This window comes from Phalacrocorax aristotelis, chromosome 6 (assembly GCF_949628215.1).
Source record: "Phalacrocorax aristotelis chromosome 6, bGulAri2.1, whole genome shotgun sequence".
In the NCBI taxonomy this organism is placed as follows: Eukaryota; Metazoa; Chordata; class Aves; order Suliformes; family Phalacrocoracidae; genus Phalacrocorax; species Phalacrocorax aristotelis.
This window is the reverse complement of record NC_134281.1, coordinates 14,831,865-14,854,321: the sequence shown is the minus strand read 5'-3', so window position 1 is coordinate 14,854,321 and position 22,457 is coordinate 14,831,865. Positions and strand designations below refer to the sequence as shown.

The 22,457-nt window shown below is 41.1% G+C and overlaps 2 protein-coding genes across 13 annotated transcripts in view; one reads left to right on the top strand and one right to left on the bottom strand.

The window, feature by feature from the left end:
* Window positions 1–10,826, bottom strand: part of DNAH12 (dynein axonemal heavy chain 12) — a 77,553-nt gene extending 66,727 nt beyond the window's left edge. For all 12 annotated transcript variants that reach the window (XR_012661043.1, XR_012661044.1, XR_012661047.1 and 9 more), the window contains exons 1-8: window positions 10,075–10,826; window positions 7,234–7,397; window positions 4,949–5,039; window positions 4,639–4,665; window positions 3,505–3,694; window positions 2,113–2,188; window positions 1,089–1,247; window positions 223–418 (exon numbers count right to left, since the gene is read on the bottom strand). Coding sequence is in view for 5 of the 12 variants with exons in the window: in XM_075096135.1 (XP_074952236.1) it covers window positions 223–418; window positions 1,089–1,247; window positions 2,113–2,188; window positions 3,505–3,694; window positions 4,639–4,665; window positions 4,949–5,039; window positions 7,234–7,397 (903 nt within the window). In the remaining 7 variants the exon portion in view is untranslated. The remainder of the gene's footprint in view (window positions 1–222; window positions 419–1,088; window positions 1,248–2,112; window positions 2,189–3,504; window positions 3,695–4,638; window positions 4,666–4,948; window positions 5,040–7,233; window positions 7,398–10,074) is intronic.
* PDE12 (phosphodiesterase 12) lies at window positions 10,766–15,803 on the top strand. Its single transcript, XM_075096145.1, has 3 exons — window positions 10,766–12,101; window positions 13,170–13,248; window positions 14,000–15,803. The coding sequence occupies exons 1-3, from the start codon at window positions 10,878–10,880 to the stop codon at window positions 14,440–14,442; spliced, it is 1,746 nt and encodes a 581-aa protein (XP_074952246.1). The 5' UTR covers window positions 10,766–10,877; the 3' UTR covers window positions 14,443–15,803.
* Window positions 15,804–22,457: the final 6,654 nt, after the last annotated feature.

Here is a 22,457-nt window from a genome sequence, read left to right as displayed (position 1 = left end):
TTTCTGCATCTAAAAAGCTAGAAGAAAAAGACAGACAAGACCATGTATTTCTTTTAAATGAGGGAAGTTAAAAGTATTTAACATCTTGAATACTTACTGGATTATATGCAACAGATGGCTAACAATGATTAATTAAATAGGCCCCATATCATATAGTGTGCTGACTCATTAAAATTACCTAGATTTCACATTAGGTTTATCACGGAGAGGAAAGATTTTTACCTGATTAGACATAAGTGTAGCCACACAGTTATAAAAAGAGTCAACCTGATCGAACCTAACACCATTCAATGACTGCTTCTGAGTAAAGAGACTGATAACTCTTTGATACCACGTATTCAATATCTTAGCTTCTGCTTTAGAACAGCTTAGAGAGACATCAGTCTTTAAAGATTCAGAGTCAATTGGCCTTTTCAATCTAGAAAGGAAAGTTACAGGCAGCTTCATTAAACAAAAAAAAGTAAAAACCCATGAAGTAAAGTAACAGTAATTTACACTGTATTACAAAAACCCATTCTTTTTTAGCAGAAAGCACAGGGGGAAACTAAGCATCACTTCTGTAGACTTAAACAAGGAAAAAAATACCCCAAACCCCAGGAAATAAAGAACACTTATCAGAAAATATAATGAGGAAAAATATATTGAAAATTATGAAAACTAAAAATTCCAAGATTAAAAACAAAATTCAGCTCAGGAAAACCAGCAAGAATTCTGATCTTCAGAGTTAGCATAGAATTCCCCACAGACAGTAATACTACTAGAAGTAATTTTTTCAAATGCTACTTCAACCAGAGATCTATGGGGATCATGGCATGAAGATTAAATAAACAATGAGGATATCTTTACAGAATTAAAGGCATAACATAAAACAAAAGGGCTGAATACTAGCAGAAATTTAAGCACCAATAAAATATATATACGTCCCAGAGAAAGGAAAAGCTAAAATGTTTCATAACACACAGTAACCTATTCAATTAACATTAAATAACACATTGAAGAAGTTTATTATATAGAAAAGCCTATGATAAATAACAGAATTGAGCTTCAAGAACCTATACAGGTTAATAATTCACCAAAACAGACTTTACCTGAAACTTGAGAAATCCACTATAAGAAAGGTGGAAAATGCTGCATAACCAAAATCCAGGAGAGTTTTCATTGTGGGGTGGAGAATGTGCAAGCTGGAAAGGATCTGATTTTTCGCTTGGATAAAACTGTTACGCCATGGTCTAGAAAAATCCAGGCCTCTGGGGAAAAAAAACCCAAACCAACAACCACCAAAACAAACAAACAAAAAGTGAAGAGCTCACGCAATAGTGGAATAAAACATTCTTACATATAAAAAGTAGCATTAAAAAGCTTATTCTCTAACATGAATAGTTATTTAAGTACCATACACATACCCTCAATATGATGCAGTGGAAACCATAAAGATACTCTGTCTGATCAACCATGTTTTATACTCCAGAGTATTTTCAGACCACCTGCTCTTTCTGAAGCTCTTTCAAACAATGTAAGCTTCTAACTTCACCAACTGCTAACAGGAAGTATTTATCATCAATATTTAGATGGCATACATTCTGATGCTTCAGTAAACTGTGCAATTCACATAATTATATTCTGTTTACCTGAATTCCTCTTCTATTTTGGCAGAGCATAATAGCCTTTCCTTTGGTCTCAGGGTTTCACCTCATAACACCAAGGTCATAGGAAACCTTAGCTTTAGATGAAGTTTTAACATCTTCAAGTACTGTACAATGCTGCTGTCTGCTAGTAAACTACCCTGTACGCACACACTCCATTCCAGAGGTGGCTGCAATATGACTTTAGTGTCTGGGCACTCAGAGCCAGAAGAGTAATTTGCGGTCATTAGTGCTGCTCTGTGTAACTGTAACAACAGCGATGAAACACCGTCAGTGCTAAAATTTTGTAAAGTATTCAGATATGAGGTGTTCAAACATAAGATCCTGTACAGACAGAAAAAATTGCCTCAATAAGGGGCTCCAGAATTAATACTGTGCCATAACTCTGTTCATTCAGCCCAACGAGAATTTCACTCATTCAACTGAGCGCATTTTGCCAGTGGGTTATTTGCTAACTTAATCCACTCACAGAGGTAATAAAGGCAAAGGTGCCTCTTCTTCATCTTCAAGTCCTTTTACGTCTGGTTTAAGAAGAACATTTCGCACTAAGAAAAAAAAAGATCATTAGAAGAAAATTAAGCTATATTCAATAGGCACTGTACTTCCTCAGTCCTTCTCCAGGTTGAACCAAGCATATAGTAGGATGGAAAGGTAACTATCATCCAAGTCTTCAAAACACAACCTCTCCCAAAGGTAACTCAAAAATCACAGCTTCTGCTAAATATCTAGACAGACTCAGGTGGCTTAATTCCAGTTCTGTCCCCTGTTCATGAAGGTTTTCAGATAACCAGTTAAAAAATTAAATAATTAAGCACTTAAGTAATTTCTTCACTGAGAAGGTGGTCAATCACTGAAACAGGCTTTCCAAGGAAGTGGTCATGGCACCACTCCTGTCAGAGTTCAAGGAGCATCTGGACAACGCTCTTAGTCACAGGGTTTAGTTTTAGATAGTTCTGCAAGGAGCAGGGAGTTGGACTTAATGATCCTTCTGGGTCCCTTCCAACTTGAGATATTCTATGATTCTAAGTATTTATGGCAATTTTATTTAATATAATTGTAGCGCATAACTATAATTATCCCACTGAGGACATTACAAAAAAGTTAGACCCGTGCAAAATTGTGTGGTTTTTTAATCTGCATTTTTAAAAGGATCACCCATCCCCCAAAATATTGGCGAAGTTTGGCTTAACTTCAGATTTCAGATACTATAACCGTAAATAAATATTTAAAAAATTAATACATGATTTCAAGGGAATACACCTTCAAAATTCCAGTTCATGACTATTTTGAAAAAGCTTAAAAATCTAAGTGAGTTGTATGAGTGATATCTGAAAACCGCTAATTATCTTTGCAGATTTTTAGTGTGAGCTGCCTCATGCATAGAAAGCAGCATCAGAAAACTTATGGATGTGCTTGTGGATAAACAGCTTAAAAGCTGCTGTTCCTGAAGGGGCAGAAAAAAGAATGACTGATACGTTAAAAGTTTCTACTTTAGCAGGTAACAGCGATACATACTTGCATCAAATTAATTAAACAGGTTAAAGACTTAATGAAATAAGGTAATCAGCAATCAACCTTTCTGTCATGAAGTCTACAGCTGCCTTTGTCTTTGCTTGAATTATACCTTCAGCTGGTTACCTTTTCACTAGTCCAAATAAAACCATCAAGTTTTGCCTTAAACATTATGGCCAATACACATTTGAGAAATCAGTGCTTAATTATAAAGATTATTCCTGGCTGAAAGAACAATCCACAGAAATTATTTTCATTAGGAGAACATGAACAGCTTGTGATATATATATATATATATATACACACATTAATATATTAATATTAGTACTGTGTAGTTTCTGGTACTTACCCATACATCTTCTCATGCTCATTTCATAATCCCTTATTATCTCCCCTAAAAGCTTTTCAACTAACAGCTCTCTATCTTTGCCTTCCATAAGCGACTGTGGCACCAACGTGAGCATGGACATTAGCCACTGCTGCTGAATGGGAACCACTGGATTACTTCGCACACACTCCTTCATGAAGAGATAGTTTGTCTGAAAAGACAATACTGTCAGAGGTCTAATAATTGGCTGTGTAAGTATTTTTGCATTAGGCTTGACAATGAATTCTCTCTTTATTCACTATTTCTTACACTTAAGGGCAGGCAACATAATCTAATCTTTTCAGCATTCACTGACTAATACACTAAAAGCTACTCTATGGTTGGTAAAACGGTTTCCGTGTCTCAATGCTTAAATACAAAATATTGTACTTTGTAGTATGACATTTTCCTTGGTTCTCTGGTGAAGTTTATGACTGACAAAAAAACAGTTCAAGGTTCCTGTTATTGTTGTTTCAAAAATATTTATCTAGCAAAAAATATGCACAGATAGGAGGGTTTGGGGTTTTTTTTTCAAATAAATAGTTATTTATGCTTTTGAGTGACAGCTTTGTTACAAAACAAAAAGGGATCTGAATCTCTGTAGTCTTCAAAATGAGTTTACCTAACATTGGCTAGGAAAAATAGATGTTCCTTTCAGCTACTAAATATTTCAGTGCTAATGTGAGTTTAAAGTGGCTCTCAGAGATAAAGTCTTACTTTAAAAGCTATTCACAAATTCCAGGATTTGTACGTGTTCTTCAAATCAGGTGAACAATGTCAAAGACTACTTTTTGTAAAGGCTAAAGTACCATCTATGATCTCAACTGAAAAAATCCTGAAGCCTGTGAGAATTTTTTCTAAGTAATGATCTTTAACTAAGGTTTAGATCAAAACTTAAGTTGCTGATGGACATATTTTCTGTAATAGAAAAACAATTTCCTTCTATTGGACCACCAGGAAAAATTCCTATTTTGCTTCCTATCCATTCTTCCCCAACAAGACTACTGAAAAAGCTTTTAGTGATTAACCACCATTAATTCCACATAACATACTCAACCCCCCTGAATAAAGAATATTCACTCTTCTACTCTAAAAAAGCAGAATAATTTAACTCACTCTTCGTTGTTTTTGCTCACTGTTCATCTGTATAAAAAGGAACAGAAAATTGTAACGTATTAACAACACATAATCAAACAAATCAGAAATACAAAATTTAACAAATATTATTCCTAAATAAAGACTTTATTCTGTAGATATACAGGTATCAATTTCAGTGGGACTACCTGAGCATACAAATACATTTATGAATTACTAAGGATTGATATAAGTATCTTTAAGTAAATACTAAGAAGTAAGAGGCATAAATGCCCCAATAACAAAGAACAAAACAGGCAACAGTTAAATTATTAAAGAAATAATTTCTCACAGTGGAAGGCAGTTCTGGGATAGGACGTACAGGGTCTCTGTGATATTTTTCTTCCATGGATTTGTAATAGACTTTTAAAGCTCGATCAATTCTAAAGTAAAACATAGAGTCAGAAGTGCACAAAAACTACAAATAATACATTAAAAATAATGCTATCGTTTTAACTAACACAACTGGTTTTTTAATGTTTACCAACTCTTTGATCACTAAAAAGTAAGGCTGCCTTTGTATACTCTGTCTTCTCTTATATGAAGAGCCATTTATCTTGACCACAATCACAATATATACATGCTTGATTCACCTCATCCAATTGCACAGTCCTCCTGCTAGGATTATATCTTACTTCTCCTCAAACAACTACACCGGATCTTGCCCAACTGTATTATGGGGGGGGGGGGGGGGGGAAGGTGCGGAACAAAACTCCTAAAGCTGTTTATTTTAAGATGAGCTCTTTTTTACTGCTGTGGTTATACATTGCTAAATAACTATCAGAGAACTTCGAATGGTTAATGTTGACATGTCCTGCTGACCCCATGCATTAAAACATTTCAGTCCATCCTTTTGGGACACACTGTACATATCCTGCAAAGAGCATTTCAGCCTTATGTCTATATAACTCAGCTAGAAACTCCCAAGTGGAAGTTCGACTGCCAGTTTCAAGTATACAGTCAAATCATTACTTCATGGGACCTTATTTAGAAGGCAGTTCACTTTGTACAAAAATGTAACTGGATCAATGTTCCAGCAGAATAGTCACTGTCAGATGCCTGCTCAGCAGTCATCTTATCGCACAGCAAAGTATCACTACACCATATTTGACATTTTCAGCATACTGAACACCTGCATTCTAAAAACTCCACGCTGCTACTGCAGGTATCATTGAAAGGTCAGGATTTACTTCCCAAGAGCTAAAATTAAAAGACTTCTCATTTGTTAGGTTTGCATTATAACAGCCTTTAAACTATTAAAAGAAAGGAAACAGCTTTCTCTACTTTTAAGTTCTATATAAATTAACTGCTTTCTGTAACTGATTATTGCTACCATTATTTAAAAAAAAAAAAAGGGGGGGGGGCAAACCCCCTCACTTATCTTTGGCACATGTGAGATTCCCTTCTGTGATCAATTCTCCTCAGACTTCAATCCTGCAGTTTGGTTTTATACCACTGCCTAACTCCAATGAAGCCAACAATTTGGGACATATACAAGTATCTTTCAAGATAAAACAACCTGTAATACTTGGCCCCTTAAAAATTTAGCCACTGAAATAGAACATCAATTGCATAGGAATTAGTTCAGTAACTGGTTACCATCACCAGATCTAGTCACAGCAAATGGAATGACTAAAAACCCACACCAACGAAAATAAAATTGATACCAGTGACAATATTTTAAATTGATTAAATTAAGACTGTCTGTAGATCTTCAATTTCTATTTCTTCTTCTGAAAGCCAAAACATTTTTTTTCTGTGCTTTTTAATCCTACCAAATACCATTAGATTTCCTTACCTTTTTAATCTTTTACATGAAAATGCAAGTTGCTATATATTTCATAATACTACTATAAACAATGCAACCCTAGTCCACATAATCCTCTCACGTTAATGCCAAAATAATCAGCATGTCTATTCTTCAGTAAGTTCCTGAAAATAATATAGATATTTCAGGAATAAATTCCTATCAAAATAATAAAATTTAAAAAACCCTAATTTGCTATTAGACCTACAACAAATACATGAAAGCAGCCTTTTCCTGTTGTCTTTCCTCTGCAAATGAAAATCTTGAAAGACAATTTTATGTGAATTTACCAATCATCTTGGCAGCTGTGCTCCTCTGACAGCAACACAGATCACTAAGCTCAGCAGCAAACGCATTGAGATAGTGACAATGAAGCCTGTTAGAAGTAGACCCACGTTTGGATCATTCATACAAAAGCAAGCAAGTAATCCAGACTTCGATTATCTTTGAAAAAGGATTTCATAAAGAGAAAGGATTTTTTTCAGTCTATCATAAACAATGTTCAAAATGCGAAGGCCACTTTCTCCTCACAACTCACCCCAACAAACACACATTAAGCTGATTTTGGGTGCTGTAAAAGAAAAGATATCAAAGACTCCATCAAATGTTCTTCTATTACTAATGATTTTCAATGGAAAATGTTCAGCACTGCAATAGTGGCATCAAAAACCTCTAAAATTAACAAAACACCTTTATTATTTCTCAGATGTGAAATGTGCAATGTTTCTTTCATTTGAATTTCAACACTTCTTGAATTACGTGACACTCACAGTAACCGATTAAGCATCTTTTGCTGTTCGTTGCATCTTCGGTAAGTCAATAGTTTATTCTGTAATGGTGACGTATCAGATGTGACTGATGAAGGTAAAACAGCAGGAAGAAACAAAGTTCTCAAAGCCTTTTTATTGGAAGGTGTTCTGTTGGAGTGTGCCATCTAAAACCATAACAAAAACAATATTCTAGAATATAATTAATCCTGTCCAGAAAGCAGTTTAACAGATGTATGTACCAAGGTGAATGCACCTAAGATGTAAAATGAGGTATCCTTCTGGATTTCCACAATCCAGGTAAGAAAGTTTAGCTTTCAGAAAAAAGAAAAGTACTGTATATGCTAAAATGGCAAAATTCAACAGGAAGCATGTACATACAAAGTCTGCAATAGTAAAAAACGATGGTACAGTTCTATTAACTCAAGATTAGCACACTGCATAGTAGTACAGTTCTATTACAAATCTAAGTGTTAATCCACCAGCTGTACACAGCACAGAATACACCAGAAAAGCAGCCCATGAACCCCCCGGGCAGACTGTACCAGGCTGGCCCTGATGTAGGCATGTTCCCTGTTCTGATGGGGCCTGAGACAGTGTTGCTGTTCCTGTGGCTTCAGTAGGTACTACCTACTTCTTTCTTGTCTGGTCACTAAAAAAAATTACTGCCTTGTTAAGTCCACCCGTGGTAGATAATGTGGAACAAATTCTGACAAGGGTGGCCTCTAAAGTTATGGGGGGAAAAAAATTCCCAAAAGCATCCTTGATGTTTGGTATTGCTGTAAAGATAAAGCTTCAGATCCTAGAATTCTACTGAAGTGAGAGGCAGTCTTTAAAGAAAAGAAAAAAAATTCATAATGACATCAACACAGACTTACAGCTTCACCACAATGTCAAGCAAATGGGAACAAAATTATGAGAAAGTTATTCTTTAGACACTATACAACTATTAAATTATTAAGAAAGAATTTCTATAAAAAAGTGTACCCTATTCTTCTTTTCATGTTCCTCAAGGAAAAAAAAAAAAGAATTAAGCTTATTTTCTATCTGCAAAGTAGTCATTAAAAGTTCTATTCTATATATGGAAAGGTTAAGAAACTACGTGAACATCTTGTAAAGAGCAGTGTAAAATTGGAGACTATTCAGAAATAATTTTGTGATGCTTAAATTTTTTTGGTGAACTTAGAGTTCTCAAGCAGCCTGCTATCTTGCACATAAACATATTCCATCAATAGACCCTAGGGAGAGTGTTTGTGTATTTACCTAAGGCAGAGCTGGGCACAATTTCATTTCAATTGCCTGCCTGGAAATGTTTATCTGGGCTACCAGAACAAGTGCCTCTGTAAATACCAAGCAGGTGCTGGGCAGTACTTTACTCTTCTAAGCTGCAGCAACCCTGGGCTCTCTCAATAATACTCACAGTATGCCAAGGCATGCATTTTCAAAAGCAAGGCTAAGTTGAGCAAAGACTAAACTGATATTACTATGATGAAAAAAAGCAAGCAAGGTGTTAATGTGGCTAAGCTGAGAGGATGTGGCTAAATCCTGGCCTGTGGACATCGATTCCCCATGAAAAGGCAGCTTGTAATTTGGTGGGGTGGGTATAGGATTCAAGCTAAGCATATGGGAGTTCTGGTTGTGACCACGGTTGTGGGTAGGTGGGCTGTGCAACAAGGAAGTAGAGATGGGTATGGGTTTCAAATAGGAATCCTAGTTTGGGGGGCAGGATGAAGATGCAGAGCAGATAACTGGGTGATCACAGTTAAAGATACTTGGCAACCCAAGTTTGATAATTGCATCATATAAAGACAGAAAAATAGAAAAAAAAAAAGAAGGAAAAGAAAGAAAAAAAAAAACCTGTTGTGCGGCTAGACTCAGGTTCACTAAAAGACTATACTTCTATGATGGCTTAAGGCTTACTTGTGGCTGAGTATAGCTATCCCAGACGATTCAGGGTAGGGTTCCCCTGGAAACACGATACACAAGCTCACAACTGCATTTCACAGGCTCTCACAGGGAAGCAGAAAGCCAAAGCTACCTCCCAAATCAGTGCTATGTACTAGAAATTAATTAAAACGGGTTGTGGTGGAGGCAACAGAAGACATAAAACTCAGCTAAAGAACGCCGGGGCAGTATTACGTTTTCCTGGCGCTCATCAGCCCAGCAGGGCCCGGGGACGCGGCCCCGCCGGTGTGGAGGGAAGGGCAGCATCAACCAACCCCCGCGGGCGCCCCGCGGGAAGAGCAGCATGAACCCCCGCGGCCGCCCCAGCCCCCCGGAGGGCCGCCCGCCGCCCTCACCTCTCCCGCAGTCCCGGGCGCGCCGGGCAGGCGGCGGCGCGGAGGCGGCTCAGGAAAGGACGCGTTGCCACGGAGCCGAGGGCGGGCGGGCTCTGGCTCTGGCCCCGGCCGAGCGCGTCCCCAGGGGGTGTCCCGGCCGGGACAGGGGCGCTCGCCAGCGCCATTTCCAAGGCCAGAGGCACACGGCGGCCCGAGGTACTCTCAGCCGCCTACAGAGCACGTTGCGCCCGCGGGCGGCCCTCCTCAGCTCCCCGAGGGCCTGCCTACCACGGCCAGACCTTTGGCCGCGTCTCCTCAGCTTTCAGGGCAGACTTCTCCCGTGAAAAGAAAGCGGCACGACCCGTCAGGAGGAAGTTGTGCCTGCCCAGGTCCTGCTGCCAACAAGGTTCATCTGCCCAGAAGGGAAAGCGCATTCAAGGCCTCTTTAGTCACAGAAAGGGGGTTCGTCGCATTTTAACGATAGCAGACGACTAATACACTCCTGTGATAGAAAAGAAAAAGAGAAGAAAAAAAAAAAAAAAGCAGACACTTGGAAAAATCTTACCTTAAACTTCCTAGTCTGCCACAGGGCTTAATACAGCCTCAGCAAGGCAGTTAGTCTCTGCTGCAGTGTTCTGCCTGCACAGCAGACACCTTATTGTTCCAGATCACAGCAAGAATGCTGGAGAAGTTATAGTACCCTCACACATCAGATCGCTGTTGCTAAGCTTCTTCATTCTGTAAAACTACAAACGGAAACTTTAAGAAATTCCAGAGATTTACTATACAATTGCCCCCATTTGACAAAGACACTTTAAAATCTTCATTTTATATCTGTATAGGCATAGTTGCACGAGCAGGGGCTGGAAGAACAACCAGAGAGAATTTTAAATCCGTTTTCAAAAGTCCTGGGCACTTTCCTGACACGCTTCAGCAGCCCAAAACTATTCGGTCTGAAGTTTCAATATCCCAGACGCGAAAACGTTTTCTCACAAACAGCAAACAAGCCCGTGGTATCACGACATTCATCTACGGACAGTTTGCGCCCGCCTACTCGTTACGTGGAGCCCGCCCCCCTTTCCAGACAGCCGTTTGCCACGTGGCCGCGGAAGCTTTCCTGAGGAGGCGGGACTTCGCGGTGAGGAAGCGCAGCCGGCGGCGCCTCGAGCCAGCGGCGCTCGCACCTTGCGCGCCGCGGGACCCGCGCCACGCAGGGGCGGTGCTTCAGCCCGGGCCGGGTCCTGGCGGTTCGCCGCACAGCGCCGTGCCGCCCCGACTCGCCCCGCTCCGTCCCGCTGAGGCGGCTGCGCGTGGCCCGTCGCTTCCGGGCACGCCTGTCGGAAGCGGGCGAGCGGCGGGGCCGGCTCCATGTGGCGCAGGCTGCGCTCCGCCCTCGGGAGGCTCCGCGGCTCGCCCGCCACCCGCGGTGCCATGGAGCGGGCCGTAGTGCGGTGCGTGCCGTCCGAGCCCACGCTGAGCCTGCGGTTCGTGCTCCCCGACGGCAGCGCCAAGCACATGCAGCGCGACCAGGCGGAGCCGCTGGGCCGGGCGCTGGCCCGCATCGCCACCAACGCCGCCAAGGGCCATGCCAAGGCGGCGAAGAAGAGCAAAAAGGGGCGGGCGGAGGGCGGCCCAGCGAGGGGGGAGGCGGCGGCGGCGCCGGTGCCGGCCGTGCGACTCTTCTCCCGCGACGGGGAGGCGCTGGCGGAGGAGGTGCCCAACGCGGCGGCCTGGCAGGACGGCGCCGTGCTGCAGATCGGGGAGGCGCGGTACCGCGTGGAGCGCAACCCGCCGGCGCTCACCGAGCTCCGGCTGCCCCGCTCGCTCCTGGCCGGCTTCCCCGTCTGCCCCAAGGTGAGCGCCGAGTTCGCCGCGCCGCAGCACTGCCTCTTCCACTGGTACCGCGAGCAGCGGCCCGCGGAGGGCGGGGGCGGCGGCCCGGGCTGGGTGGAGGCGGCGGCTGCCGGCGAGCGCGTCTTCACGCCGTCCAACGCGCTGGTGGGGCTGCGGCTGAAGCTGCGGTGCACGCCTGGGGACGGAGCTCGGCGCTACGGGCCGCCCCGCGAGGTGGAGAGCAGCGGCCCCGTGGAGGCCGGCCCCGGCGCCTGCACCTTCGACTACCGGCACCTCTACACCAAGAAGGTCTGCGGCCAGGGCTCCGTTCGCGCCGTCTCCTACAACATCCTGGCCGACACCTACGCCCAGACGGAGTTCTCCCGTACCGTGCTCTACCCGTACTGCGCCCCGTACGCCCTGGAGCTCGACTACCGGCAGAACCTGCTGAAGAAGGAGCTGGCGGGCTACAGCGCCGACCTGATCTGCTTGCAAGAGGTGGATAAGTCTGTCTTCGTGGACAGCTTGGCTCCAGCCCTAGATGCTTTTGGACTCGAAGGGCTCTTCAAGATCAAGGACAAGCAGCACGAAGGCCTGGCCACTTTCTACCGCAGGGACAAGTTCAGCCTCCTTAGCCAGCACGACATCGCTTTCAGTGAAGCCCTGCTCTCGGACCCGCTGCACAAGGAGCTGTGTGATAAGGTGGCCAAGTACCCCTTGGTGCTGGAGAAGGTGCTGCAGAGATCATCTGTGCTGCAGGTGTGAGCTTTTACATGCGTTCTTCTTCCCCTCTCCTTGTCCCACTGTCTCCAGGCAGGTGCAGCCAAGCTAGGTTTGTTGGGCATCAAACCACAGCAGAAGGGAGGCGAAGGATTAACAGTCTGAAACACAGACAGAACAGTGGTGGTCTGTTCTCTGTTAACTAGGGTAGTGAATAGAGCACCTTAGGAACAAGAACAAAACATTGAAGTTTTACTGAACTGGATACGTGGAATTACCAAAATTTGGTAAAAAAGGCAAAATTATTCTTTTAGGATGACGACAGCTGTCTGGGCCTGGTATCAATGGTGGTATTGGCTGCCGAGTTTTTCACGACTTAGTCTCATATGTCAGAATATGTGTTTGATAAAACTTAAAACCTGTCAGTTGTAAAAGAGATCAGGTTAATTTGGCTTGTTTTAATAATGCCACTTTACAAAGTGTCAGTAGGGAGAGACATAAGGTTGGACAGATTTGTGAGCTTGTTGATGCCAGTGGGTCTGCCAGCAGAGCTATCCTTTAAGTACAATGTGTAAGATCCAGGTCTGTGTGAGGAATTTCAGAAACACTCATTGGTAAAAGTTTCATAGTCATGGGCTGCGTAGGACTAACAAGCTTTCATTGATAACTGCAATCACCTCTAAATTTACATTCAATTTAACAACTATGCAATGCTACACTTTGCTTGCTGATGCCAGAGATACAGCTCCAGTCCTGTTGCAGAGGTGGAAGAATAGAAAATAATAGTAGTTAAGAATGGTACAGTATTAGCGACATCTTATGAAAAATGTCGAATGGGTTGAAGGAAAAAAATACAGCGAAATCAGACACTTAGGGAGAAAGAACATTTGCCAAGTACCTGGATGCAGCAGTAACGTTGGAAATATATTGGCTAATATCCAAACCTTATATAGAACATAGACTCAGCCTAGGAGCTGTACTGTTCATTAGTTATAAGCATCAGATTCTTTGAACTGGACCATACAGGCCTAAGCTAACCATTGCATTTTTAAAAAACGTGTAACCTCTCTGTTTAAGACTTACCAAACATTGTTTTTTCTCTTGAAGGTTTCAGTTCTTCAGTCTACAACTGATCCTTCCAGGAAGATCTGTGTAGCTAATACCCACCTATACTGGCATCCGAAAGGTAATTTTGTCATGTTTCTGCATGTAAGATGACTGGGTTTGTAAAGAGTTTTGTCTTTTGTAGGGAGAATATTTTTTTTCTCTCCCCCACTGTTTTGCACGTATAACCTTTTCTTCTGGAACTGACGGTTTCCTGCCTTGTTTCTTAAATAGATGAATCAAACCAGGCTACTAGGCCCATTTCTTTTTTTGTTTTTCTTAGAGTAAAATTGTTCTAGTCTGCCTGGGTGTCAGTAGAATACAGCTGAAAGCAAGGCAAGTCATGTTATGCACAATTCACCCAAAGAATAGACCATAAAATATAGATAGCTTTGTGTGTGCTCATGGCTTCCCAATCCTATTGTACATGAAGGAGTTGTGCTGGGGTACTTCTAAAAGGGCAACAAAATTGGGATACAGAAGCTTTTTACAAGAGATTCTCCTCTTTTAAATTAGTTTTCTTTTGGTTCTGTGCCTTTCAGGAATACTTAGAGGACAGTTGTCACAAAATGGAAAGCTGCTATAACATGGGTGTTTCAAGGTTCATGTGCGAGTTTAAATTAAAACATGGTCTTCCTCTTTAAAACTTTCACAGTTACAAACTTCAAAAGCTTCTTTATTTAAGAAAGCTATTCTAAAATGTAATGCATAGAAAACTTAAAATGAGATTACTGTTTCAGGGCAATGCATAACACATGCTTAAATGAACAACTTGGGAAATTCCACCAATGCTGCTGTGAAGTGTTTAAAGTAATATGTTTTTATATTTTAAGGTGGAAATATCCGTCTCATCCAAATCGCTGTAGCCTTGTCTCACATCAAGCACGTAGCATGTGATCTGTATCCTAGCATACCAGTCATATTCTGTGGAGATTTTAATAGTACGCCATCATCTGGAACTTACAGTTTTATAAACACTGGTGGCATTGCTGAAGATCATGAAGACTGGGTCTCTAATGGTGAAGAGGAAAGGTGCAATATGCCTCTAAGCCATCCTTTCAAACTGCTAAGTGCTTGTGGAGAACCTGCTTATACAAACTACGTCGGTGGGTTTCATGGATGTCTGGACTACATTTTCATTGATAAAAATGCTCTAGAGGTTGAACAGGTGATTCCATTGCCAAGTCATGAAGAAGTAACAACCCATCAGGCTTTGCCAAGCATTTCACATCCTTCTGATCACATAGCACTAATATGTGACTTAAAGTGGAAATAGATCAGCTCTTGTGTGGTGCTTTTGGGGGTTTTCAAAGACAAAACTTGATTTACTGCTGGGGAACTGAGGTTACACCCTGGCTTGTATGCTACTAAACGGAAGGTCAGAATGATTACTGGAAAGCTTATGTGTTCAATGGTTCTACTGAATATTATCACACTTCAGAATATTTACATGACAAGTCTTCCTTTCCCTTTTTATATCCTAATAGGAAAAATATATTTAAGACAGGGGCTTTTGAAAATTGAATTATCATATACCTTTTTATCAGTGTTTTTAAAGGATTAAGAATTATTTTAAGAGATCTATGAATTTACTCTGATTTATAAGACACTACAAACTGAACCCTGTTTAATTCAGAACAAAATGCAGAACCTGAAAACAAATTGATTTAGCTGATTCAACCTCATTGTAATTACTGTCATGACAAGACAGTTTTTTTAAAGTAACTTCAGAAATGGTCTTGTTCACTTACCGTTACTGTGTCCCATTGTTTTAGTGAGTGGCATGAACAGTGTACTTGTCCCTACTACCTCCTGAAAAGATGTTGTTTAATTATCAGTGAGTAGACTTTCTGTCAACAAATAGCCATATTAAATTCAAGGTTGTAATTGATTTGGAAGCATTTTGCTTCCCCACTTAATATGGGTAATAAGGGTAACTTTAGCACCTGGTAAAATTGGAGTACACATACAGGTAGCATCTACTTTGAACATCACTTTCTTCTGCTGTTTATAGTAATTGGCAAAAAAAGAAATACTGAAGTTTAGGTCAGTCAACTCTGGATGGGAGGGAGCTTTTCAGGTAGGGGGAAGATACAGAATAGTTAGTGGTACATTAATCTGTGCCTAAATCTTTAACAACAAACACAAGTGACCTGCAAACCTGTATCACAATTGTTCTATTTTGTTCCTCTATTACATAGAAAAAGTTTTGAATAGTGTTTTTACCTGGATTTTTTCTTTCTAGAAATAGTCTGGTCTTCCCTATTTTGTAGGAGATAATTTGGATGTGGGGAAATGTATTTTATCTGTACCTTCACTAAATATGTTGGAGGGGTTTGAAGCATTTAACAAGCTTCTTTCCCAGCATCATTAGTCCATATGAAACAAACAGTATTTGAAAACTGTTTCACTAGGCCTCTCTCTTTCACCTAATAAAAGTCCCTTTCCAATTGTCTGTCACTTTTTTTTCTTGTTTCTGGTGTCTTTCATGGCAAGACAAGCCTGCCCAGGGTGGTGAAAGCAATGTACCCTATACTTGCACAACTGTTCACCTCCACTGCATTTGGGGACTGTAGGTTACAGCTGGGGTTCACTGAACTGTTTATATACTAATAAAAGTTGCTTTCAAGTAGCATATTGCTGAGGGTTGTTGGTCTTGTCTCTTGCTGTGAAGGGTGGTGCTTTGCAGAAGCTTATAAACATCTGCTCTTCAGCCTTTTCTATTTTATTTTCAATAGAATTACTACTGTTTTTTGTTACTGCAGTAGCTGAGCATCTAACAAATTGATGCTTGTAACCAACTGCACTAGTAAAGCCAACAGACAGGTTTAGCCACAGAGGTTGCACAAGGCTAAAAAGATGCAGTCCCATAAACATCAACATGTCTCAGACAACATGACATGAGAAAACAAATCTCATTAACTGTCCAGAATTTTCTGTGGTCCAGCTAAAAATACAGGGCCATTTTTGACTGTATTGTTATTTTAGTGGGTCATTGTATCTTGGCGCTGATTCAGCATAGAGCAAGATACAGGTTTGGTGGGAATAAGTGTTCAAGGCCTGGAACAAGGCATTCACCTGCTTAAGCATTCACCTGCTTAAGCCACAAAACATAACACAGAAGCTTATTGGAAGAGCACACATTTATTATAATGGGCTTTGGCAGGCTTATATGTAAACCCTCAGATTTCAGTTTTTGCTAAGTTAGCATTTTAGCTAAGCCAGAGGGTAGCTAAGGGCTTTTGGTTAAAAAAATGGAAGCAAACCAGGGAACACAGCAATAAAAGTAGCAATGAATGACATTAGATCATTGTAACAGACATGGACAGTACTTGCCCTGTAAAAACTGGACCCTAAATACTTTGGGTGGGTGCTTGATTAGCTACTGTTCTCTGATAAGTCTAATTAAGAAGTAAACTGCAATTCAATCTTGCATGAGTTAAAGGTGATGTCTGTACTCTTCTAGACTAAAAAGTTGATAATAAAGGTATCAGTGATTCATAATGAAACTTCAGCCTATAGGAAGGAGGAGAAAAATCTTGCAAGCAGAATGGAGGCTGTGAACCTCATATCTGGGCAAAAGATGTTTACTAATTTAGTAAATGCAGGAAAGGTTACACCTGAAGATTTAACATTTGCAAGTATATGGCATCTTAAGAGCTGTTCAAGAAGAAAATCTTAACACCTTGGAAAACCACTGACAATGACTATGTTACAGCTGAGTCAGAGACCTACAATTTGCCAGCTCTAGAAAAATTTGGGGGGAAAACAGCCTGAAAAACCAGACTCCACTGAGTAATGCAGGCTTGCAAGAGAAATGCCTTGGTCTCAGTCACTTAGAATAGTAAGATTGCAATTGTTCTGCAGTGAAATCGTATTACTTACATAGGCTAACTGAGCTCCTTTTGTAACTTAAAAACGCCCCCACTCTTCTTGTCCTTTTTAGTACCTGTTACAACTGGATTACTTATTTTCAGAAGCCGAAACATTAAAAATGTGTAACTTCTCCTTAGTACCAGCAGATGGGGCTGCTCAGAGAAGAGACTTGCCCGGCGTTCTGCCTGCCCTCCAAGAAACAGCCGGTCCCTCCCGCGCCCTGTAGCGGCGCTGGGGTTGCTGCCGTCTGCTCGCACCCCGAGGAGAGGGAGCGCACAGGAGAGCTGCCATCTGCGGGCAGCAAGCGCTGAGGAAGAAACACGGCACTGGAACACACCCAGTAAAAGGAAATGGCCCTCGCACACGGCAGAAAATCCCTTAGTATCTTCAGGAGGAAATTCAGCCCCACCAGCTAGTGCAGCAGACTCTCCAGCCCAAGTACCCCTGGTTTAATCAGTAAAATGCGGCAGCAGCGGCCGAGTACCAAGAGCAGCAATGTGTCAGGAACTGGTTCTGCATTTCCAGAGTGAAAACACAGACCTAGGGTTTACAGTAGGAAAAAGTCAAAATTCAAAAGAATTGTGAGTTTTTTCGGGAGGTGGGAAGGGGGTGTGGGGATGGTGAGAAGCAACCCTCAGGCACAACTTTGGCCCATATCCCCCATGCTCCCAAGCTGTATTTACAGCTACGTGAGGTAATATATGGGGCTTCCTACTCCACATGAGGTAGTTTTAGCTCCCATCTTAACTCCCCTTACACATCTGGACCTTGCCAAGCAATTAATTCTTCCCCTCAAAATCACCTCTGGAACACAGATTTGTAAAAGCCCTGTTAAGCCTGTCTCCATTTTATTTCATAAACCTAAACTCACCTGTGTTCCCCTTCCAGCAGTTGGGATGCTTCATATCCTTCACAGAAAAAAATTTGGGCAATATGCTTTTTACATCTTTTCGTTTGTTGTTGTTGCTGTTATTCTACCTTCCCAGACCAGCCATTACGGAAAAAGGGAAAAAGAAACATCTTACTTTTCTTCCTAATCAGCTTTCCCATCTCTGATACGGGATGCAGCAAGTAAGAGGGACGGCACTGCTCCAGCACCTGCTGTGACTGCTGGTCTCTTTGGAGGGAGTTGTTTCTCCCTTCACACCGGCTCCTGCTCTGGACAAACTTGTCACCCAGAAGAGCAAGAAATAAGAGCACTGCAAGGCTGGCCTTCCAGAGGTAAGAGAAACTGGGACAGTTTTTGGGTCATTCTGGTTATTATGAAATTTAGTTTACCTGTGTATTTTTGTGCAAAAAATGAGTTTTGTCATGCCCTTCAGATGGGTCTGGCAACTTGGAACTCACGTTCCCTGACCTCGTTCATACCAGACAAAGGGGTCTTAGCCGCCTGTGACGGTCAGTACTTGAGTTCTTGCACATCGCTATCTCTTGTATCACTATTATTTCTGAAGGGACTAATTCAACCCTTCAATAAAATGCATTTATGGATCATCATCATATAGCAAACAACAATGCAAAGTATGATTGAGAAGAGGAAAAAAGGAAAGAGCAAAATGGTACAAGAAAATGGGAAAAACGCCCAACGTGCAAAGGAGTCAGAGCTTTTGACACCTCAAATGAATTACATAATGGCCTTGTTTCTCACGTTCCTAGCAAAAAAAAAAAAAATATTCAAGACTTTCAGCTCCCATCCAGTAAAAGGAAGAGCCCAAAACATTTCTGTTTTCCTAGAATTTGCATCAGACCCCTTAATAGAACCTGATGCTCTTGGAAATTTTTCTGCACAATGCCAAATGTATCCGGTAGCCAAGCGTTATTCACAGGCCCAACGGCAGCATGCTGAATGTAATTTCTTAATACCATTCTTGACAAGGGCAGGAAAGATGTACTAGGACAAGGCAGTGTGCCAGGTCTCATCAAATTGCACTCAAATTGCCTTTGTTCAGACATTATATATAAAGGTTACTCAGACGAGCAAGGGACTGCAAACTGGGCTCCGCGTTCTCCTTACTGGCAAAACCCTAAACCACTTTCTACACAAGCCAGGCCATTGCTGCAACTGCCCTTGCAGCATTCGATTGCCTCCAGTACGTTGTTTTACTGGTGTATGTTGAAAACACTGAGAACAAACCAAGCAAGTAGAAATGCTTATAGCACTTGTTGCCAATTCCTGATGCGTTTAGAACAGATTTTATTCTACTTGCAAGCAGCTGAACCCAAGTCTGCAGATTACCTACAAAATAGTTGCACAACAAGTTCTAGATTATGTTGTTCACAAAAACCAACAAATACCCACTATGTTCATGTTGTAGAATTGAGTGATCAGGTTAGTTACATGTGAGAAAAGAAGTGCCTTTGCACTTGTCTGTACATAGATCTGAATATCTTTGAACACTGGAAAAAATGAAAGGCCAATCACGCGTGTACTGAAAATAGAAGGAATAGATTGTGTCAGCATGGCCAAATAAAAAAAGACAACATTCTTCAGTGTTTTGCTCTCTGTAGGCAAGCTGGCCATCTGATACACTGAAATAAAACCACTTGCATATTACCCCTTGCACATTTCCATACCCCTTGTATTACGAGACTGACCTCCCAGACTGACTTACCCATCGTTTGAACCTAGGAGTTGATGCTATGCAATGAAAAATTTCAGCTACTGCAACTCAGAAATTCCCGTCATGGTAGAATGACAAACAAATTTTTAGCAGTCTTGTGCCTGCCCAAGATTTTGAACTTCTGGGACAACAGCTCAGTTCAGGTATTTGATTCTTGACAGGGAAATGACGAAGTTAGTATATCTAAACTCTTAACAGACATGACAGAATTGGATCTTTAAAATAATTTCATCTGCCTCTGGAGAGCAGGGCTGTATTATACGTTGTTACTGATATACCTCATATATATACATATATACACACGTGATATATATACACACACACGTGACTTCAGCCAGAAAATAACAATTTTGAAGAATGCCAAAAAAGGTATTTTTACCTATCCACAATGACTTAAATGACAGTCAGTGCCTTTATACTAGTTGTAGTACTGCGTTTGGGTAAGGAGACTAGCGTACAAATTATTGTTTTGGTCAGTTTATGAAAGCGTCACTGCCACAAGCTAATGAATTTACTGGCAAGTAGCCATATTATTGGAATATGACACAGATTTCAACACCGTATGTGATCCTGGTACTAGAAAAGGTAAAGCAGCATAATAAAAAAAACCCTCATCAGGACTAAGTGCATTCTTGTACTAACAGACAAACACTAGCTACAAAAGCAGCACTAACTCCAAAGGAAAATGAAAGCCACCAAGATTTCAGGTCATAGCAATGGCCAGGAAGAACATGTGTAACAAATTACTTCACGGTTGTCATCTGAAGGCAAGGCAGCTTTCTAAGCATATGCACCAACCCCAGGGACTGCTGCTTAGACTCAAGGACACGTGATCTAGAGCATACCTTGAAATTTTTAGAGAACTGAGAACAGCTGATGAGAATATAATAGCCAGAGGGAAAGTTTGTTTACTTTTGTCAATTGTGACATTATTCCACAGCCCATCAAGTGTCTTGTCCCTTCCACAGCTTCATTTACTATGAATAAACTGCGTAACAGAGACCTTGCTTCCAAGATTACAACCTTACAGAGTGTTAGGAGGCAAGTATCATTTCAGTAAAAGAGGTCAAGTGTGATCTTATCTACTTACAGGAAGGTTGAAGTACTTGCTTCAGTTCCTCTCTATGCTCTGATTAACACTAGAGTGACTTCTCAATTACACCCAAGAATTTTACTGACTTTGTCTTACTACACTTCAGCGTAAGCTGTAGCCTTAACCCCTCACACAGATCCCATCACTCTTAAATGAGGCTCAAGTCTTTACTACTTTGACTTTGATTTTGTGAAATTACTTATTTATAGCAGAATTACAACTTACTGGGACACAGAACCAATCACAGTGACTCTCTGAAATACGACCTTCTATACACACATTGTATCTCAAAACATGTCGTGGCTAAACAGAGCTCACCTAAACCTGAGTATTTAGTTACTTAAAAGCATTTGAAAGAATTAAAACAATGAAATCTTAATCTCTGCTTACCAAACAGCATGTTTCCTTCAAGATAATAGCCCTAATTTGTTTTAAGTATCTGCTTGTTTAAGCCTACCTCTAACTTCTTCCTTGGAAGAGGGGATGGCATTTCATTTGTCACAAGCATTATTTCATGTCAACATACTGGGGCTACCAATACAACCTGTATTACAGACAAGCCACCTCTTCTGAACAGGGTGTTCTTTTCAGGTTTATTTCAAGGAACTGCATTGCTAGAAATACGCACGTTAACAGCTACTTATCCAATGCATGGACATATCAACTTTGGTTAATACATAATCAGCAATTCATTAAAGGTGCAAGCAAAACCCTACTCACCTTACACTGTCTCTTGGGTTTCTGTTACATATTAAGAGATAGTTAATGACTGTATTCAAAAGTTCAGGAATTTTCTCTCGTTAGTTGTGTTCACAATAACAGTACTTCCTAGAAACTTAGACCTGTTACAGCAGCAGAAGCTGCCTTGGAAGGTGCTCTTAACCTAAACTAGCTTGAGTTTACCAGACCTTGTCACTGGGATTTCTTGTAGCAAGGACAACAAGGCCTGGGCTAAAAGTAAGAGAGGAGCTTAGCCTAAAACTGCAATGAAACCACGCTTTGGGTTCCTAAAGACATAGAATGAATAGAACAGAGTATTTCATTTGGAGGATTGAGCCATATTTGCATCCATACAGCAGAGAGGCAATAGAAAAATAGATATTATAATACTCATTAGTAGCAGCCTCAAAAACCACATGTTAATTAAGTCTTTTGTAACCACAGAGGTATAAGGAGACAGAAATATGAAAGCAGACAGCAGCAGTTGCACAGAACTGATTTTCTGGGGTGACTATCACCATTAATATAATATTGACTAAATCCCTGTACAGGTGTTCAAGCGAGCTTCCCAGCTAGCCACCAGCAGAATTTGTGATTCTCCTGTTAGAACCCGTGCTGGTTTTTCACTGTAGATACAACTACGAAACAGACATGCGTGCTTTTCAGGCAGTTCGTATTTGTTTTATTACAATTTTTTAAACTGTTAGTATTTTCATATCTGGACATCTTAAGAGGAATTTTAGATTTACAACTTCAAAAGACACTTACAGAATATTTTAAGTCTTGATGACAGCTACTCTACTGCACTGTATACAACTTTGTTGCCCACCTTCTGTGTCCTGCTCTACGTAGCTCCAAACAAGTGAAAAGTCTGAGAATGTTCATATTCAAGCTGCAGGAAAGCTCAGTATATGGAAAAAGAAGAAGTGATAACTTGCAGTTCAACTATTTCAAGAATCAAGAAGAGCATACACAGAACTA